Source organism: Melanostigma gelatinosum (assembly GCF_949748355.1).
Source record: "Melanostigma gelatinosum genome assembly, chromosome: 10".
NCBI lineage: Eukaryota > Metazoa > Chordata > Actinopteri > Perciformes > Zoarcidae > Melanostigma > Melanostigma gelatinosum.
Genome location: NC_136643.1, coordinates 12,015,523 through 12,035,135, shown reverse-complemented (window position 1 = coordinate 12,035,135; position 19,613 = coordinate 12,015,523). Strand labels below are relative to the sequence as shown.

Sequence of the window (19,613 nt, the reverse complement as noted above, 5' to 3'; positions counted from 1 at the left end):
AGCCACAGTGCAAGTAAGTGCTCCCTCCTGCAGCTCTGGCGGTAGTATCATCCAGTGAGATAATATATCCTTTATTTTCCCATTATCGTTTTGGGTATTCATGTTGTGACAGACGAGACTAGCAGTGGGAATAATGAGTATAATCTGTCATCCCTCCCTACTCCACTGAGCTCATGCATTCGACTTGACAGATACCATCAGAGAGGGATTCATTGGAAGCTGAGCCTGGCAAGAGAACAACATAAATTGCAGTTACAATTAATAACTAAAAGCAAGAAGGTATGGTGGAGAAGAAAATGAGAGCGCGAGCGAGAGACAGATGATTAGTTATTGTATATGCTTTGGCATCACAACATTTTCTTGAAACATTCATGCCAATGAATCCTTTTTGAACTGAAAAAGAGAGAAAGAGACGGATTTTATTAATGGCACAGTGTTCTTTTTTTCCTTTAGAATCTCATTTACTTGATGCTTTGGCAATGTTGTCTGTGTTACATTTATGCCAATGAAGCATATTGAATTGAAAAATTTGAATAGACGGCGAGAGAGGCAGACATATGTTTGTAATTGAGGGCCTATGAGCTGATGATGTCATCTCACAGTCAGGTTATCAGGCCCCAGGCAAAGCAAAACTCACAAAACATGTCTCTTCTTAAACCACATGGGAACACCACACACACACACACACAAACAATGCAGTGTGTATGAGCTACAGGCCTAGCAGCACTTATGCAGCATAGTTAACATGTTTGCTCAGGCTAACCCTGCACACAGACTGTTAGCCGCTCTAGTTTGAATTGTGATTAAAGCTTTAGCTTGCTACGCACACACGTGCACACACACACACACACATTCTGTCCTTCCCATTAGCCTCTTTGGCATTGCTACACAATGACCTCATCTGGAATGGGCTGAACTCCAGTAAAAACACACACACACACAAGAACGCACACACATCAGTCGAGCCTGTACAGTCCCATATAAGGACTTGCTGATGATGTAATGGGCGCCAAGGTCTGCGAGTGAGACTCAGTGTGCAGCGCACTTCTCATAATGTTTGGTTTTCCGGATGGAATGTCCACATCACTGGGATCTCCGGGAAAGGGAGAGGTAGAAGAGTGGAGGCGATTTATTCTCTAAGGATTTTTAAAAAAGGAGAGAGGCCAACGGCAGAGCACAGGTAGGAACAGTCCAGAGACTTGTGACCAGCGGAAAAGTTAGAATGAGTATTTAAAAAATGTATTAACCCACAAAACTAATGAACTGCAAGATGAGTTACGGGAGATGAAGTTCTCTCCAGTCCCGCAGAGTTCCGATGGAACATCTTTTGATGTCATGTTGGTATCAAATAACAAGAGAACAATTCAAAGAGGTGTCTGAACTGTATATTTAAAACAATTAATTAAGAATCACTGAAATATTTTCACTGAAAATGCAATTTTTACAGTTTACTTTTCTGTTTGCAACTCTTTGCTATTTAAAGAAGCATTATTGACAAGACTCACAACTACAAGTGGGACCAATGAAAACTAATCTTGAGGTTCAGTAGTGCAACCTATTAATCTATGTATTAGAGCGATAGAGCGTCAACTTTCAGACCAGCGATAAATGAAATTCGGAATAAGATGAATATATTTTTAACCCTTTCACCCACACACATATGGTATGAATCTTAATAGCAAAAGTACAGATGCTCTAAATGTAAAATGTATTAATCCTTAAAACACAATGTGCAGACTCAAATTGTACACATTAGTTGCTCTAAACATCTTATCCACACACCATGACTTACACACAAAGCTCTCCACACGCTTCTCATCAAATGTTAAGAGGACATTCTCTAACATGGATACAGAGGAAAACATACATTGAAGCATGTCGAGCAGACCTCTCAGCCCTCTGGATGCCTCCAGTACTCAACGTCCACACACTCACATGAGACTGATTCCAAAACAGTTCAAATTGAGTGGCGAGAGATCACTTTGAAGGGTGCCTCACTTGCAATAACATTTGACAAAAAAAGTGTGTATCAAACTCATACATTGCTGGCATGCATCTGGGGAAATGTGGGGAGTGACAGCACTTGTAAATGCAGCCGGTCTGTAATTACTTATGGAACGGGGGGGGGGGGGGGATTCCTGCCGCTCCTCGCTGGGAATGGGACAGCGTTGGAGGGGCACAGGAGGAGGGTGATTTGGGTGCAGTGTCGAGGGTACTCAAGGGTAGAGGAACTTCTTAATTAACAAACACGCCCTGCCAAGGGACCATCTGCCGTAATAGTCTAAACATCCTACAGAATGCATGCTGAGTGCAGAGCGACGTGGAATTACATGGAATTACATTACATCTTCATGTTTTACAAGTAGGGACAAAAAAGAAAGCATCACTGGCTTCTGTAGAAGTTTGAGTAAGGAGGAAACTGTGATTAAAATTCTTCTGAAAATTATAAATAAATGTTTGTGTTGGAAATACACAATTTACAAAATTGCTTGTGGCCAAGAGGTTAAGTATAAACACAGACAATTACACAATAAAAGCATGCCAAAACAGTTTGACATCAACATCGTTTGTTTCTCTCTCTACAGACTCCAGCTCCTCATCGTAAAGGAGAGAGAATACCAGGAGATTACGGAGGAGAAAAGGGAAAAAGAATTATCGGCTCTGAAGGATGAGCTCACCAAGCTGAAAGCCTTTGCACTGCTGGTCGTGAGGGAGCAACGGTGTCTGAGCGAGCTGCTGGAGGAGCAGAGGCGCCGCGGCAAAGAACTGACCGCCGTCACTGACCGCATCGAGCGGGAGGTCGCCGCCGCTTACCCCGGCGCAAAGAGGGACGAGCTCAAATCCCCGCACCGTAATAAAGCCTCCATCTTCCACCAAAGCCAGGGCGCCATGACGGCCCCAAGCCTGCTGTCGGAGGTCGAGCTACTGAGGAGAAGGGTCGTGGAAATGGAGGGAAAGGACGAGGAGCTGGTACGCATGTGGGACCAGTGTCGAGACCTGGACCGCAGCCTGGCGAGGGAGACCAGCCGCTGCCGTAGCTTGAGGGTTGAGGTGGATAAACTCAACGGCAGAATCAGCGAATTGGACAGGATAGAGGAGGCTTTAGGTAAGAGCAGGCAGGACTGTAGCGTTCTGAAGGGCAGCCTGGAGCGAGAGACTGAGGTTAGCGAGGTGCTGTCGGGCGAGATCGGCGCTCTGAAAGTTAGGGTGAGAGAGCTGGAGGCCGTCGAAGTCCACCTGGAGAAGAGTGAGGCAGTGATTAGACAGGACCTGGCCAAGCTCAGGTCACTGACGGTCGCTTTGGTGGAGGACAGGAAGACCATGGCCGAGAGGCTCCGGCAGGCCGAGGAAAAGCTCAACAGGAAGGAGGGCAAAAGAAATGAGCAAAGCAATTTGGCAACAACGACAGAGAGACTGAGAGAGGAGAGGCAGCAGGCGCTGAGGTCTAAGGCTGATTTAGAGGAAAGGATTAAGGGCATAGCAAAGGAAAAATATGAGCTCCAATACAGACTAAAAAGCGAAGGGGAGAGGAATGGAGAGCTACAGAGTAAAATCACTATGATGAAGAAAAGGTTGCAGATCTTGGAAAACAGGAAAGAGAAGTACGCACACGGCTCTATTCCGAACAACGCTGACCACCACTGCCACACAGAGGACAACAAAGTCAAAGAATTGACCCTGGAGCTAGAACGGCTGCAAAGGAGACTACGGGACAAGGAGGTGTTGGAGGAGGAGCTGATGAAGGTGGAAAGTGACTTTGAGTCCCTGCAAAAGAGGTTCAAGGAGGAACAGAGGAGGTCCCGGGCTCTAACAGAGGAGCTGGAGGACGCGAAGAGGGAGCTATCTAGGTACGAGCAGGCAGAGAAGCAGGATGTCAACCAGGAGCACCTTCTCCTCTGCCGCCTTCAGAAGGAGCAGGTCAAGTCCAGGCTGCTGGGCAGAGAGGTCGACACCCTGAAGCAGAAGCTCCACCAGCTGATGGGAACCGAGGAGTCCATCTGCCGGGTTCAGACGGATCACTCCACGCTGCGGAGGAAGCTGACCCAGCAAGAGGCCAGCAACAGAGAGCTGGCCAGAGAGATGAAGGAGCTGTGCGGTGAGCTCGAGAGGCACGGACAAATCCAGAATCTTACACCCGGTGCGAACAAACGGCGCTTTGCAGACCTCCATCAGACCACCAAGGAGGTTCAGACCGAGCCCCCAGAGAGCCTGCCGCCCGACTACAGCGAGAGACTAGACGAAGAAAACGAGGATGAGGAACCAAGCCGCGACGCAGAAGTCATGAACAGAAGAAGCTCTCTGGTCAACAACCTGCACAGCTTGAATAACAATGTGAGCAAATACGGCGGCCGTTCGGCCAATGGCACGGATGCGCACCAACCGGTTAACGGAGAGGTGATGATGTTAACGCACACCCCGGGGCAGCCCTTGCAGATCAAAGTAACACCGCATCACATACTCAACACGGCCACGCTCGAGATAAGCAGCCCCAATGGAGACACGGCTACGTCCTACACCAGCACGGCCGTCATTCCAACAAGCAGCGCCTCGCCGAAACAGAGAATTACAATCATCCAGAACTCAGCTCTGTCTGCCGTTAACACTAAAACCCCACCTTCCAGCCCGGACCGTACCCTGTCCCCACTCGACGGTGCGCCCATCTCTCGGGCGTCGCGCTCTGTGACACCCGACCACGGCGGCTCCCCCGTTCAGATCGTAACGGTCAGGACCTGTTCTCCGGAGTCGACGGATGCTGCGAAACAGGCGGTCTACTGCAAGACGCCGGAGCGGCAGAGCGGCTGGCAACACCAGAGGTCCGGCAGCACCGACACGGGTCCCAGTATCGTCGCCACGGAGGAGAACAAGATCCATATCCATCTGGGGAGCCCGTACAGCCAGTCTCTGAATGGTATGACCCACAGCATGCCACAGCCCGTTGGGCCGTACTATCTTCGACATGAGCAAAGGACTCAAGTGCTCGCCAATGGCTGTCACGTCAAAGGTGTTGGCACGATTACGAGCAGCATCACTATATCCCCCGCTGCCTCTTCAGCTTCACATTCCTCAAACATTACAGTAAGTGGCCTTTTTGATTAGGTGAGAATATATTCTCAGCATACTGTACGATGTTTTCAGTCACGTTCCCGGACCAGAGAACTCAAACAATTCACGTTGTCTAATGAGAACCCAGAGTTTTTGGGGATTTTGTAACATTCATGAAATAAATGCTTTGTGGTATTTGTCCTATAAGAGCCTCTGTATGTCCTATTTGGTGTAGTTCGTGTGTCCTTAGACTGACCTCAACAACCCTTTATTGACTGTATGACATGAGTGTCTAGTACCCGAATGAGAGCTAAGCGAGACAGCATCGCAAGCAAATGTGTGATGTGCTTTTTTCTAATTTTTCTGCATCATCAATGTTTATTTTGTGTTTATTAAAAGCGTTTGTGTTGATTTTATTTCTTCGCCGTGAATACTTTTGAGAGTGTGTTGGCATCAACACAGCTAACAGGCTGCCGGACAATTTAAATGCAAAACAGATGGAATCAGAAAAGACCAAAAACCTGGTTTGATGCAAACTAAACACTGCGAAGCACAACACACCAAGCACATACCTATTTACGTGACACGTTTCAAATGAAGTGACTGGAGAAAACTAAAAGTCACTGGAGAACAGGTCGGGTTGTACCTGCTACAAACTAGTTTAAAGCTCCATTCATCACTTAGACATCGACTGTCTGTTCATTTCGGTTAAACCCTGTCTCTTTGCACAGTTGCAGATTAAGATTATGCCACTAATATTATAATATATCATTTGTAGGATAAGATTTCAGTGGAGGTTGTCTAGGATTGTTTTCGACTGATGTGATTGAAACATTTCCAACAACTCCAGATCATTGTAAAGTCAGAAAAACTAAATTTATTGGAAAAGATAGATTTTTTCATCCGACATAATATTCTGCTTGTCATATTTGTTGGCGTTTAGCGGTTCAAAACATTTTCACTGTGAAACCAGTCAAAAAACTCTCACAAAGGGAATCAACAGCACCAGCACTGTAAATTATATAACAAAGAATCTTTATTTTCCATTTTTTTAGGGCGATAACATCATAAAACAGTCATTTTAGGCTTGTTTCTAAATCAATACAAGCTTTGAATGTAATGAATAAATTACATTCTGTACGGCCCTAAACAACTGTTTATGCGTTTGCTGTGTTTGTTTCAACAGTTGAGTCACCAGCTATTTCAACCACAGCTAAATTCCTCACAACTGTGTGTGTAAGTGTGAAACCTCCCTCAAAAGTGCACTGGAAAACTCAGCTCATGTTTCTCTGAAACAATTAAACTTGGAACACCTAGCGGTGGAGGGTCTGTTAACGGTTTATGGTGGACAGACTATTCACGGCCTTTTTCTATTTGTAGCAAAAAATGATAAACGGCCAATTGTAATTACCATCGTCTCAACACGTTTACAACGGACACACAACATAATTTTAAATACTTTTTCAACTTTTGCACAACCCCGTAAAACATTTTCTCAACTTTTCCTCATTTACGGTAACAAATATAAAGCAGCCAAGAGCAGCCATTGACATGCCAATACTGGTCAGTGTTGTTTTGTTAGCCACGTAAGTTGCCAACAGTTGGTCATCTCCTGCCAGCTAAACCTCCCACTGAAGACCAGTGATGCAGCTCATTTTATGGTTGTGTTGATTTGCTTACATTATAAATCTGTCCTTGTGTCCTTTATCAGATGTTCCTGTTTGTACAATGCATGTGAAACATGAAAGTACCAGAGTAAAAAAAAAAAAGCTTCAATTGCTCAAACTGCACACTTGGCATGCAGGCGAAGGAGACCTGTCCAGAATATTAAAAAAGGTAAGATGGATTTGGCAAAAATATGTAGCACACTAATGAGGAGCAGCATTTATTTTTGAGCAATACATTATCCAACTTCCAGAATACCTCATACCCTAAACCCTAAATCACAACATTCACGGTTCACAGTTCAACTTTTGAAAAAAAGTCAAAACCACTAACTATATGGTTACGTAGAGTGTCAGAAATAAATGGGCTGTTATTGAGCTTTAATAAAAGCTGTGATGAGCTGTGTCGTCTAAATAAGAAACTAGCTGACAGTTTTGGGGGACACAATGGGGCTTACTGTGGTGAGAGGCTGGCAGAGCCGGAATATGACGACAAACACGGAGAAACATTAACCGCGCTGACATCACCGGTTGGCAAGGTAAGAAGCCAGATGAGGCAGTTGATGAGAGCTGAGGGTAGACTGGAGCGCGACAAGAGGCCTCGTGAGAAACGGTGTCATTACTCTGAGCATTTAGCCACAAGAAGCATCACCATAAAAGTCATACCGCTTCTTACGATTCTCCTCTTCACTCTTGTGACTTTAAACTCAGTCCCACGCACTAAAAGACTTCAAGTCTCCTTTTCCGTCCTGTCAATTGTCAGTCGGGCCTTTCTGTCAAGCCATTCTATGAGACAAATGTACGCACTGATGGGATGCCAGTCAGTCAAAAAGGGGCCAACCTAGAAAGACAAAGAGCTGTAGACATCTCTCAATAGAGTCCATAGATTTATATGGTAATGATGTAAATGCATGCGACTCCGGCTCATTACACCGTAGTGCAGGTAAAGTGTATAAACTGGCAATAAAAGGTAATATATTCAGCTTCCAAAAGTGCAACACGACGACATCTTTGCACAGAAAAGACAAATGCTTCACAAAAAAAGTGTAAGCTCTAACATCAGGTGAACAACTAACAGATGCCTCCTTTCTCGAATCAGATGTCTTCGGGGTCACTAAAGAAGCCTGGTCCAACAAGGATTCCCAAGACTAACAGGATCAACTCATAGAAGATGCAACAGAGCTCTCAATACAGGACAGGAACATGGGAAAACTCCCTCAGTGCATACAGGGGAAACACAGATCTGAGAAAGACACGTTTAGCACTGCGGTCTCATGTAAAAGATGAATAGCTTTCATGTTAAAATGTGCAGATTAAATTCAAGAATTGTGATTGTAACCACGCCAGGGAGTATCAGGAGGATGTTAAAACAAAAACAAGCACGAATAAATGATTAGTTGAATAATATATTAATCATAAGCATTTGCCTCACAGTTAAACAACTGGTTCAATTAGGACTGCCCCGAATGTTCATTTCATGCTGCTGCTCACCTGTGTAGGTAAACAGCTGGTAGACCGTTTGTTTTCGAGGTAATAGGGCAAACGGTAGCTTATCTTACAATCATTACAATAGAGCACTTCTAAGGCATAATCAAACATTCTTCTGAGCAGTTTGACTGAAGAACGTAAGGATACATGCCCATGAGTATTTAAATGTGCCAAATTCAAAATTCTGATAATTTCCACTGCCTCCACACAGCTCTTAACAGGGCGATGGTGGAGCTGCTATATACACGCTCTGAATCCCTGTTATAAAGAACCTGTAACATATTCTATTAATCATATTGTATGTCACAGAATCGCTTTCCTCCTCTGAATAAATGTAAAGAAACAAAGTAATATGCTTGGTGAGTATCGTCATTGTATGTGCTTCTATCAGAGCAGTGGTAGAAGTATTTAAATCTTTTATTTATAGATATATATTATGTACGTTACTATTTGGTAGTTAAATCCTTAACAAGATTTAGAAACTCGTGTAACTAAACATGCCAAAAAAACAAGTGCAGCCAGAAACACAACATTAACCTGTGAAATGTAGTGAAGTAAAAGTATAAAGTTAAGTAGTTTAAAATGGAAATACTCAAGTAAAGTTAAAGTACATCAAGATTATACTTAAGTAGGCCACAGTGCTTTAGTAAATGAGAGTAAATATCCACCACAGGTTTATGTAACTTATGCAATTGATATATATCTACAAGTCTGTTAAATATAAACGTTTCATTTCCATAATGTACACACTTTGCTGTCCAAAACAATGAGACCAGGGCACATATAACAGGACTGCCCTCTGTTGGTATGCAGAGTGCATGAAGCTGTGGGAGGAACAGCCGCAGGGAACTGCCTCTGTTACTGCATGGAGATGAGGATGGGCATAGCAGAATAAATAGGAGAACGCTATGTATATAGATGAGCGCTAACTGTAAGGTTTAAGGGTACGACACACAACGTGATCATTTACTCTCATGACTCACACCAACACACGTGTTTACACATCCTCACTAACACACGTGTTTACACATCTTCTGCTCGCGACAACTCCTGCTGCCCACGCTAACTTTCCCAGTCCGAACAAATCACAGGTAGGCTGTACAAAAACCTGCTGGTACTTTGTGTGCGTGTGTGTTACACGTGCCGGCTTTGGTAACGCGTTAACTTTCACAGAGTGTAGCTCGTGTTAACAGTATCTGCTGGCTAGCTAACGACGTTAGCTTACCGTTAGCAAGCGACATTTCTCGCGAGAGCTACAAGCTCATGTTAAGAGTTCGCTTATCGGGATAAACCTCCCGGACCACACGTTAAGAAACGCTAAAAAATAGAGATGCTAAGTCAAGCCAGATTACCTGAGTTGCCCTCGTGTGCCCACCACTCGTCACCCAAGTCGTCTCCCATTTTCCTCCAGCTAGTCGTCTGTCTGTCCAATCCGAATCTACCGCTGAGAGAGCACGCTGGTGCCAGTGTTCAAAAGCAGCACGTTTTAGAGCACGCTGGGGGTGTGTTCAAAAGCAGCACGTTTAAAACATGGAGCCCACAACATAATTTACATTAGAGAAGACAGATATATGTTGGGTTTGGCAGAGATGTTAGGAATATACTAAATATACTAAATAAATAACTAATATATAAAGTTTCTGGTAAGTAAACCGCACCTTCATGGCACTATATACTGGAACGTTTTCCATTTCCAAATTCAAGAGTCTCGTGAGTGCTATTTTGCTCTCCTTTTATTAACTTGTCCTTTTTTGAAAGTTTGGACTTTTGCACGAATGACATTGAAGGCATCTATCTAATATGAACTTTATCAACCATTTGACCAAAAACAACTGTTCAAATAAAACCAGAACATGGCTTTGACCCACACATTAAATGCTGCGACTGCAAGTTTCTTTTTTTACTTCATCATGAGATGAACAAGCAAAATAAATCTAAATTGGTTTCCTAGCTTCTTTCCTGTGACAAAACATGTAAATTTGGCAAAAATAGAACATGTTGACTGTTGTGGCTATCTGGTTAATGAAGATAGTCTGTCTGTTATCTGTTTGCGGTACAGACACATGATTGATGACACCAATAACTATATTTGCCAACCCACTCACCACAACTCATCAATGGCAACACTGCGCTCTGAAACGTGAAACTCCTTATTTCCAATGGCTTGCACTGCGCCACGGGGGCTTTTCGCTGCTTCAGGCAAAGGCCTCGAGACACACCGAGACACTCTGTTAGAAACGCATTGCCAGCAAAACTCATGTTCCCTTATTCACGACTATTGCACCGCGTGTCATGTTTTACTGACGTTTTTTTTAGAAATGCATAAAAGTTAAAATAGTTATTGCACATCTCGTCAATGTCTCAATGTCGTCAAGCAAGAGGCGGGCTTCACTACTTTACAATTTCCCTCCTGTTTTGATGCTAACAGATGTGGTAGAAACAGTGGAACAATTTAGGGCTCGACAACCGCTTGAATTCATTAATTTTTTTCCTGTTTCCTTTTTTTCCATTTGAGCTCTTATTTGCACGAGCAGCCCCGCTCCACAGGAGCGCCACACTGTTTTGCCAGACACGCTTTGCCAAGGTATTTCTGAAGTGGCTGTGCCTGGAGATGGAGTGATCGCGGCCAAAGACGGAGCGTGTCTTATAGCAGCTGGTGGAGGCCTTCTGTTATTGCTGTCAATGAGAGTGAAGTGTTCTGCTTTTCCCTTGCCGACTGTCTCGCGTTATTCCGCTCTGTTGCATTTTTGCAGGGCCAAACTAAACATGACTTTATCAACCTAGTAACCGTGTTCTGAACAGGAAAAAGCAGGCCATGGGGCAAATTAGGGCAATATTTTTCATTCATTTAAACTGCACTATTAGCTGTTAGGTAGCACGCCGTACATGGTTTGGGTTAATCTAATAGTAGCCCTCTTTACACGCTGTTCGGTGCCAGAAAATGTTTGAAAATGTATTATAAATCAGGAGAAACACGGTATAATTGTGACCCTCGAAACCGGGAGTGGGCAATGAAAATAAGAGTCTCCAGGAAAAATCGGGATGGTTGGCAAGTACAACAATGACTGTCTTAGCCCCTCTTCCATTACAAAATATATATATATATACTTACTATTACAAATATTGTGATGACACAGCCATCCTCACAGACTGGGACTCAGTCACAAACTACAAACAATGCGTTGCCCATTTCACCCAGTGGTGCAGCGACAGTCACCTCCTCCTCAACGTCACCAAGACGAAAGGAGCTCAATCTTTGACACCAGCGATAAACTCACCACCCCTCAGTGCCACACTTCCATCAACAGCCAACCAGTGGAGACGGTGGAGAGCTTTAAGTACCTCGGCATCATCCTGGACAACAAACTGAGCTTTGATCAGCATAGCACAGGCATCCATAAACACTGTCATCGGCAAACTCTGGGCCCTCTCAGTCAAACCCCACCTCCTGCTTCTTCTATATACTGAAATATTATTGAGGCCATCCTCCTGTGCTCTGACACCTGCGATGTCACCATGCTCACCCTCACCAACCGAACTCCTGAAAATCACAAACACATCTTCTAAAATATGTGGTCTCCCCAATCCCAAGCTCATTGACACCGTCATTTTTTTCTAGCAGAGCACAGGCCACACCACATGACCCCCGCCACCCTGCATGCTTCACCCTCCTCAGATACAGACAACCAATCTGCTAACTCCCCCTAAACACGCTTTAGGGGGAGTTTTGTGCCAATCGGCCATACCTGCTTTAAATAGCCTGGGCACACTGTAATAGACTTGAGTTGTGGTTTTGTTTATACCTTGTTTCGACTGTTATTTCTACGCACCATGAAAACAAACTCCCCACATATTACATTAAAGAATGTGAACTCAAAAGATTTACTGAGGCTTAAGAGCACAATCCAACAATAGTTTACACTAAGCAAAGGATAAACAAACATATAGTGACTGTAAAATAACCAACAGACGGTCGGACATGTCTAAGCCCAGTGTTCCCTCTCAGGGGCTGAGAGCACTAAGCCGTTCCGTGCCTGTCTCGATAAGTGTGTCTGCTCTATGCGTGCTTTTTTTATTTGTGTTTGTGCCAAAACAAAATTTCCACTTCTTTGTTGTTTTCCCATCCTGATCAGTTGGAAGCCTCACTGTATTGGCGCTGTAAGTAATGAGGACATATTTTCAGAGAGGGCGCTTTCTATGTAGAGACTACTTCGGTGCCATTCAATTTGGCACATTCCATGATTTTTCTTTTTGCCAAATAGTAGCCTTGAATTGGCAAATACAGTATATATTACATCAGTTGTCTTAACGAGTCATAATCATTGCCGTTAGGTACAGGTAATCATTTTAGTTTTGAATGTATACAACGCCCCCCTCTCCACCACATAGTGCCATACCATAAAACATCTGCAAAAGAAAGAGGAATAAAGCCAGATCCTTTTGTTTCACTTACTTTTGTTGTCTCTTGACACTTAATTAGATGTCAAATATAGGCTCTCTATAATTATATTTAGCCTATAAAACTCAAATGTTAACCTTTACACAAATGACATTATGCAATTATAGGATGAAATCCTCATTATGTATCATGAGACGTTTCCATAGAGGAGTGTTTCTCCATAGAGTACATTACAAAACACATCTTTACATCTTCTGTCATTATGGCTTGGCCAGGGTGGTCTTATTTTCCAACACACAGAAGAAAGGAAGGAGAAGAGAAAAGAGGAGGAGGACGTGTTTGGAATAGTGCCCTCTTCTCTGCAGCTGTAGCGGAGAGGAGGGACAGGTCCTCCGGGAGTAATTACATGCTTTTTTGTGTTTCTGTCGGAACAACACATTTGTGGCTGGTGGAGGCTGTGAGATGTTTGATTAAAGCTTTGCCACACAAAAAAAAGAACAGACTGATTACCGGGGAAATTATAAAGGGTTCAGAACGGTTATGGTGTATGACCCTCAAACCGGGGGAAGAAAACAAATCAAGAAAGAGAGAAAGGAAGGATGCAGTCAACACATTGTGCCGAGGTCTGCCAACGTTCAGGGAGGACAATGGATTCTAAATGGCAGCTTTGTATGTAATTAAGCATCATTCCTGTAAAACACAGGCCTCTTCCTCATTTGCCATTCTCTCTGTTCATCGTTTGGCTGCATTTTCACTCGGAACAATATGCTGCGCAAAAGCACATTCCTTTTTCTCTAGACCCCAGGGGAAACTTGTGCAACTTTAAAATCAGCATACCTTGCGTTAGTCAGCCAACAAGGAGAGAGAGCACTTTAAAAAAGGGTGAACTATCTTATAAAAATATGCGTGAAATAATCTCAGAGGAGCATTTGTGAATGTTAAGATGAAGATGGAAATGACCCTCATTCTTTGGATAAGATAAGATCAAACTTTATATTTATCCAATGGGAATTTGCTCTTGTAGCAGAAGAGGTGGAGGCAAAGATTGTGCTGGTGAGCATTTCATGATAGAATATGGAAAATATCAATGTTTTCAAATTTTAGTTTTGCATTTCGGTTTCAGAAGACCACAGATATCTGAGTAAAAACTGAATAAATGTTATTACTCTGTCAGCTGTAATGACCAGAATACATATTCTGCTTACCCTCAGACATCATCGCCTGCCTGTTTGAATCCAATCAGAAGTCTGTTTGTGTCACTGCATCTGAGGGAACATCCGTTAGCCAACAGAAGCAAAATACATTAGTCTCTCCCTGATGATGTGTCGAGGTACTTAAACGCAGACTAACTGATCACTGAGATTATGCTTTGTTTGAAATTTGAAATGCTTTGTCTTTTTTTTATTTATGTGAATTCTTTGACACATTGAGGTATATTAACAACTGTCTTTGTAAATTACCCCACAATATATTTTTTGATTTAATCGAACCATTTGGCAGTGACTCTGCGGACGACTAGTTGGCGCTCTGAGGCCCACCGGTGATGAGCCCCGCACCAGTGGTTGGAAACAGCTGGATTAAAGTAACAGGATAACACGTGTAAATTTGTAACTTTTCAAAGCACCAGTAGAAGGATTTTTCTTTCTTTTTTTTTATAGTTTGGACTAAGACATAGGCTAGTTATTTCCCCTGTCAACCAGCTGCTCTCTATAGCTTCAAATGCAACAGACAGCTTTTAAAAGTGGTATTGATCTTCACAGTTTGAGTACTGTAGCGACACAGGATAATAAAAAAAAAAAAATCAAGATGCAAAGAGATCTAAAGTGAGACAAAGAAGAAAGTTGTGAGAATGCAGAAAAAGAGTGAAAGAGAAGATGAGCATGACTGTAATTAAAGGCGGACAGCTGTCTCCTCTGGCCTCTGTGATTGCACACTGTGGAGCATTGGTCTTAATGTGTTTGTTTTGTTGTAAGCAGCTGTTCTTCCACTCGTTCTGTTTTCTCTTCTTTTAACGATCACAAGAAGATGTTTATTTTTGGTTTCCATTCTCCTTTTTTTGGTGTTTTCCTTTCCTGCTGAATGTGGAGAAAGAGGGGGGGGGGATAAAGTACGGTAAGTGAGAACGGACACAGTTTAATTACGGCTTTAAAAAGGTTCCGTGCTGATTACCACACATCTCAAAAAGGCGTTTCCCACCTATTCTTATGCCATGGATTTCCACTGGGACAAACGTACACCTTCTCTCCTTTATCTACAGTGACTCTTTTGATTTCTTCTCCTTTGTCTGACTCATTGAAGAACATATAATTCAGTTTTGTTCGTTTGTTCCTTTGAGGTTGGGGCGGGGGGGGCAACGTGATATTGCTTTTTGTAGTCTAAAAGGGCCAAATGATGAGTTGGATGACAATAGATTATTTTATTACCTGCCTAACTGTGGCATAACCTTGTCTAATTTGGAAACATCCACCCAAGGAGAATAAAGTGTCTACATTCACCGAAATAGCCCTCACAATTTGAATGAGGGTTGGAAAAACTAAAATGATGATTCAAATGAATATCGGATGAAATACATATATATACATATATAAATACATCTATGCCACAGCTAGAACGGGGGTCAGCAGGGCAGTCAGCTGGCTGACAGCAAATATGCGACCAGGTGCAAATAAACAGGAAGTGACCTTGAGCTTTCCAAAACGTCTCCACACATACAAGCTTCCCATGCAGGTCTCCAACTTGCAACTGTATTCATGAGCATCTGGCCGAGCCTGACCTGCATGGAGATGTGCTGCATTCTAAACACTAACATCTATTTGTTGCGGTTGCTCTCTGTCATTTATGTTTTGTTTTAAAGGCTATAAACGCATATTGACACACATTTGATATGCTGGATATGTCGGAACATACATTATATACATCAGTATGATGTATTTCTATACAATAGTAGAGTTTTGTCTGCAAGCATCAGTTTGTTGTCAGGTGTACACTGCAGGCAAAATGTGTCTGTGCCCTTAGATGAGATTAACATGCCTTCCTGTAGATGTGTCGGGGGGGGGTTATAGGTAAGACAGACGGTATCTCGGAGCGGGCATCGTTATGGCGAAGGTCCCAGTTACTGTCAACCTCACCAACTGTCTAACCACATGGCTCTGGCCGCACCTGATGGAAGTTTTAAGTCCACACACTGCCAAGTGTGCCGGACAAGAAACGACAGCTCGGAAGTTACATCGTGACACGCTGTCCGGTCGAATCTTCTAGCTACGCGCCGGCTTTTCAAAACACAATGAGGTCGGTATTATTTGAGTTCTACTCCTTTTCAAACTCATGACGCCACCGCTGATGCAATGTTGTCTCATGGTTCTGTAGCGGAGGTGTTGCTGATGTGACTATAGCGAAAGCAGAGCTATAGCCAGCACTTTAGAAACAATGAGGTCATGTTTAACTGCAGGGCCCACAAATGCTAAGTAGTTAGCTCAACCTGCTACAGAGCATCTTCTCCTCTTTTGATGAAAGGAATACAGAGTATAGGATTTAAGGGGATGTATTGGCAGAAATGTAATATAATATTTATAACTATGTTTTGATTCGTGTATGATCACCTGAAGATAAGAGTATTTGTGTTTTTGTTACCTTAGAATGAGACCTGTATCTCTGATCAAATTGTTGGCGGCATTGTTGGTAATCCAGGTGCCAAGGAAAAATAATCCATCATCCATTTTTTTTTTTGAACTGTCCATGTTGAGACAGTGGGGGAAGTATTTTAATGTACTTGACAAATAAATGTTATACAATGTAACGTCCAAATTTCCCCAGAAGAACCTTTTTTAGACGAGCCACCAATAAAATCCAGTTTTTCTTTGTTGAGATCACCACATTTTACATTGACATATTAATTGAACAGCTCATTTATATTTTCTGTAAATGGTATCTTCCTGAATTGTGTTGTAAAGTAATTTCAAAGCCTCCGTTGCCTCTGTCATTTATGCAGAATAATATCAGTCAGCCGCACATGTGTTGATGTGAGTGATAGCAAAGGACCGAATTGTAATCCTAAAAGCTTTTCAGAGAATGACTGGTGCTGCTAAAACTTCCAACAGTTCAGCACAATTGACTTAGTCCTCAAGAGATCTCACATTAGAATGGCAAATTCGTGTTCTTACGCCTACCTTTTTGTTTCCAGCAGATGGAAGAGAAAGTTCCTCTGTGTGAGACCGCTGAATGTATGGACACAGCTTGTTGATGCTGCAGACAGTAGAGACTCTGCAGTGTGGGTCGAGTGACATGACATCTCACCCCCCTCTCTAATTATGGTAAGTGATGAAAGTGATTGTTGTTAGCTGCAGAAGTGACGGCGTTAAAGGGCGGAGGTCAACCGACACAGCTGGGAGCTCGGCGACACATACATATTTTGCCTCAACACGCACGTCACCGAAGGGACACGGTGGCACAAAACAAGGTGAGAGGGGGTTTCTGCGTAATGCGCCTGTCAGATAGGACCTTGCTGCCTGTGTGCTGTTATGTGACCCAGCAGAGCAAGGCTAGGACAGTTGGAGAATGAAAAAAATACCTGTGTTGTTGGCTAAATGAGATGTGACTTCTAGCATTCAGGCTGAGTATGAATTTGCTATTTTCTGTATCTGCAGAAAAGGTTTATGTAATGTTATTTGGATCTCATTTTATGACATCAAATGTATACTCTCTCACCCTCAAATCTGAAAACACAATATTATTTGGTTCTTGTGAGTCTTTGCTCAATATAATAAAGATTCAAATGAATTGAACATCAATCACAATTCATTATCACTTTGAGAAGTAGGAGGCTTTTGTGTGTTCTTTCTATTGTGAAAATCATGTAAAAGTTGAGGGAACTTGATACACACACAATCGCCTCCACATTCAAATCATACACGCATAAAAATTGAAAATTTCATAAGCGGCAAATCTACAGAACCATACTGTTCGAGCTTGTTATCAGGCTATCACGAGCCATCAGTACCAATTGCTCAGGAACTTGGTGTGAAGATTATTGAATTTGATGTCAAATGTCTGACTTTATCGATTGCTAGTCTACGATGGACAGTTGACATTTACCCAAATCTGATTCACTCCATGGTTACAGTCTACCTCTGAATTCATGTTCTCTGTTGTGAAACTGCTCAGAATTGTAGCAGGATGGATTGTATCTGTTAATGGCAGGCTGATGCTATTGCAACAGAGTTAATTAATTCCTTCATGTTAAATGATCACAATGAATACGCTTTTGTGTCCTGTATGCAACCAAGTCATGGTTGACTTATTTTACCAGAGTTTTATTTGTAACTTACGTAGCCTACTTAATGCTGGTAACGGAACAAGTACACTTATTTTACGCAACAAACATAACGTACTTATTTGAAGCTAAACCATAATCTTTTCCTCAGCTTAACCAAGTGCTCTTGTTGCCTAAATCAAGTAGTTTTGTATTGTGAGTAAACTTAAAAAAAACACAAACTTGCGTTGGAAGTTTGTTTTGACAAGAGACTTTCCATGTAACGAGCAGATACCGTACGTTTCCCATGAAAGTTTATTTAGAAAAGACACTCTGCATGTATCCAGTGGAAAGTTACACGCCGTCCCTGACCCGGACAAAAGTGATGCGAGAGGGGTACCTATAATGTGAATGTCCCTAGTTTTGTGTGTGCTGAAAATGACATACAATATGTATAAGATGCAACATGACATTTAAATAACTTTGAATTTCCCAATAGAACACCATACAAGTCATTTATTTTCTGGCAGCGAAATGAAATAATTAGCATTTAAATGAATGTTCTCGCTGAACGTTTTTACTTGACATCTTTTTCTAGTCAAAAGGAACGTATCCAAGAGATTTATAGCCATTTATAGCAGGGTTTCTCAACCTTCTGTATCGTAATGCCCACTTGATTGTTCAAATAAATAATTCCCAAATAAATGAAAAAAAACACAGAATAAAAGAACTGTGGATTTTGCCACTGTTAATGTTTTTTTACTGGCGCAGGGTTGTCCCCCACGTCACTTTTTTGTTTAAAAAAACAATAAATGTTGTGTTGCTGCATCACAAGTAATGTTAGCTAGCTAGCTGTTTTTTATTCATGTGAGTTATTGAGCCCATTTAGATATGAAAATAACTAGCTTCATAAATTGCAATTTGTGGTAATTTATGTTATTTTTAATACGAGATTAGCAGCCTTTCTATTCCCTCCCAACGGCTCTCAACTGACGGTGATAACAGTGATAACAGCGCTAACAGCGCAAACAACGCCGACAACGGCGAAAGTGCTGACAGAGCTAACAGTGTTTACCTGAGGGGGAACCGGAGAGTCGGTGCTCAATTTCGCAACTTTCGGTAGGGGCGGCGTTATCATTTGTAATCGTCATATGAGAGCATTGTTGAGCGGCAGCTGTGAACCAACATTAAAAGCATGCGTGTCCGGCCCGGCTATGTCAACAAAGCAAGGAGAAGCTCGGATAACAGCACACTTGGAGGGAGAGTGACTTAATTATCTCGCTCAGGTAGACATTGCTCCACTATATCTTTACATAGCAAATCGTTGTTTGATGGTTTATTACTGCTCCGAATAAATTAGATTGCACCTTTCAATCAAAACATTTGACAGTACCTCCGCGGCCCACTAGATGGCGCTTAAGCTGATCTGTAGCATGGTGCACAGTTGTTCAATGTCATTTATTTGATCAGAAGCTGGATCTGGGCTGTGGTTAAAAGCCTTCTTTCACGGCAGAGTCTGGACTGAGAACAGCAGGATCACATTAGGCTTTCAGTCGTGCAAGATTATGACGAGGAAACAAATACTTTTCTTCGACCTGATATGGAGAAAGCTGTTTCCCTCTAACCAACCCATGATAACCTGAATAGAGCTTATGCAATACGCTACAGACATGAAATAGAGAACTCGTTTGAAAAAATTGGAAATTCATGTTTGGACAATCAGTTTGTAAAGAATGTCTTGATTTTATAAAAACGATTTTAAAGCCTAATT

The 19,613-nt window shown here is 42.5% G+C and overlaps 2 protein-coding genes across 2 annotated transcripts in view; one reads left to right on the top strand and one right to left on the bottom strand.

The window, feature by feature from the left end:
- Positions 1-9,636, bottom strand: part of cmss1 (cms1 ribosomal small subunit homolog) — a 29,872-nt gene extending 20,236 nt beyond the window's left edge. Inside the window, exon 1 of the mRNA XM_079277073.1 lies at positions 9,548-9,636. Coding sequence (XP_079133199.1) covers positions 9,548-9,596 — 49 coding nt within the window. The 5' untranslated portion in view covers positions 9,597-9,636. The remainder of the gene's footprint in view (positions 1-9,547) is intronic.
- LOC306783155 (filamin A-interacting protein 1-like) lies at positions 1,047-5,454 on the top strand. Its single transcript, XM_079276691.1, has 2 exons — positions 1,047-1,180; positions 2,586-5,454. The coding sequence occupies exon 2, from the start codon at positions 2,890-2,892 to the stop codon at positions 5,095-5,097; it is 2,208 nt and encodes a 735-aa protein (XP_079132817.1). The 5' UTR covers positions 1,047-1,180; positions 2,586-2,889; the 3' UTR covers positions 5,098-5,454.
- Positions 9,637-19,613: the final 9,977 nt, after the last annotated feature.

Excerpts from the sequence above, each read along its gene's own strand:
- LOC306783155 (XM_079276691.1), top strand. The coding sequence starts at position 2,890 with ATGACGGCCCCAAGCCTGCTGTCGGAGGTCGAGCTACTGAGGAGAAGG.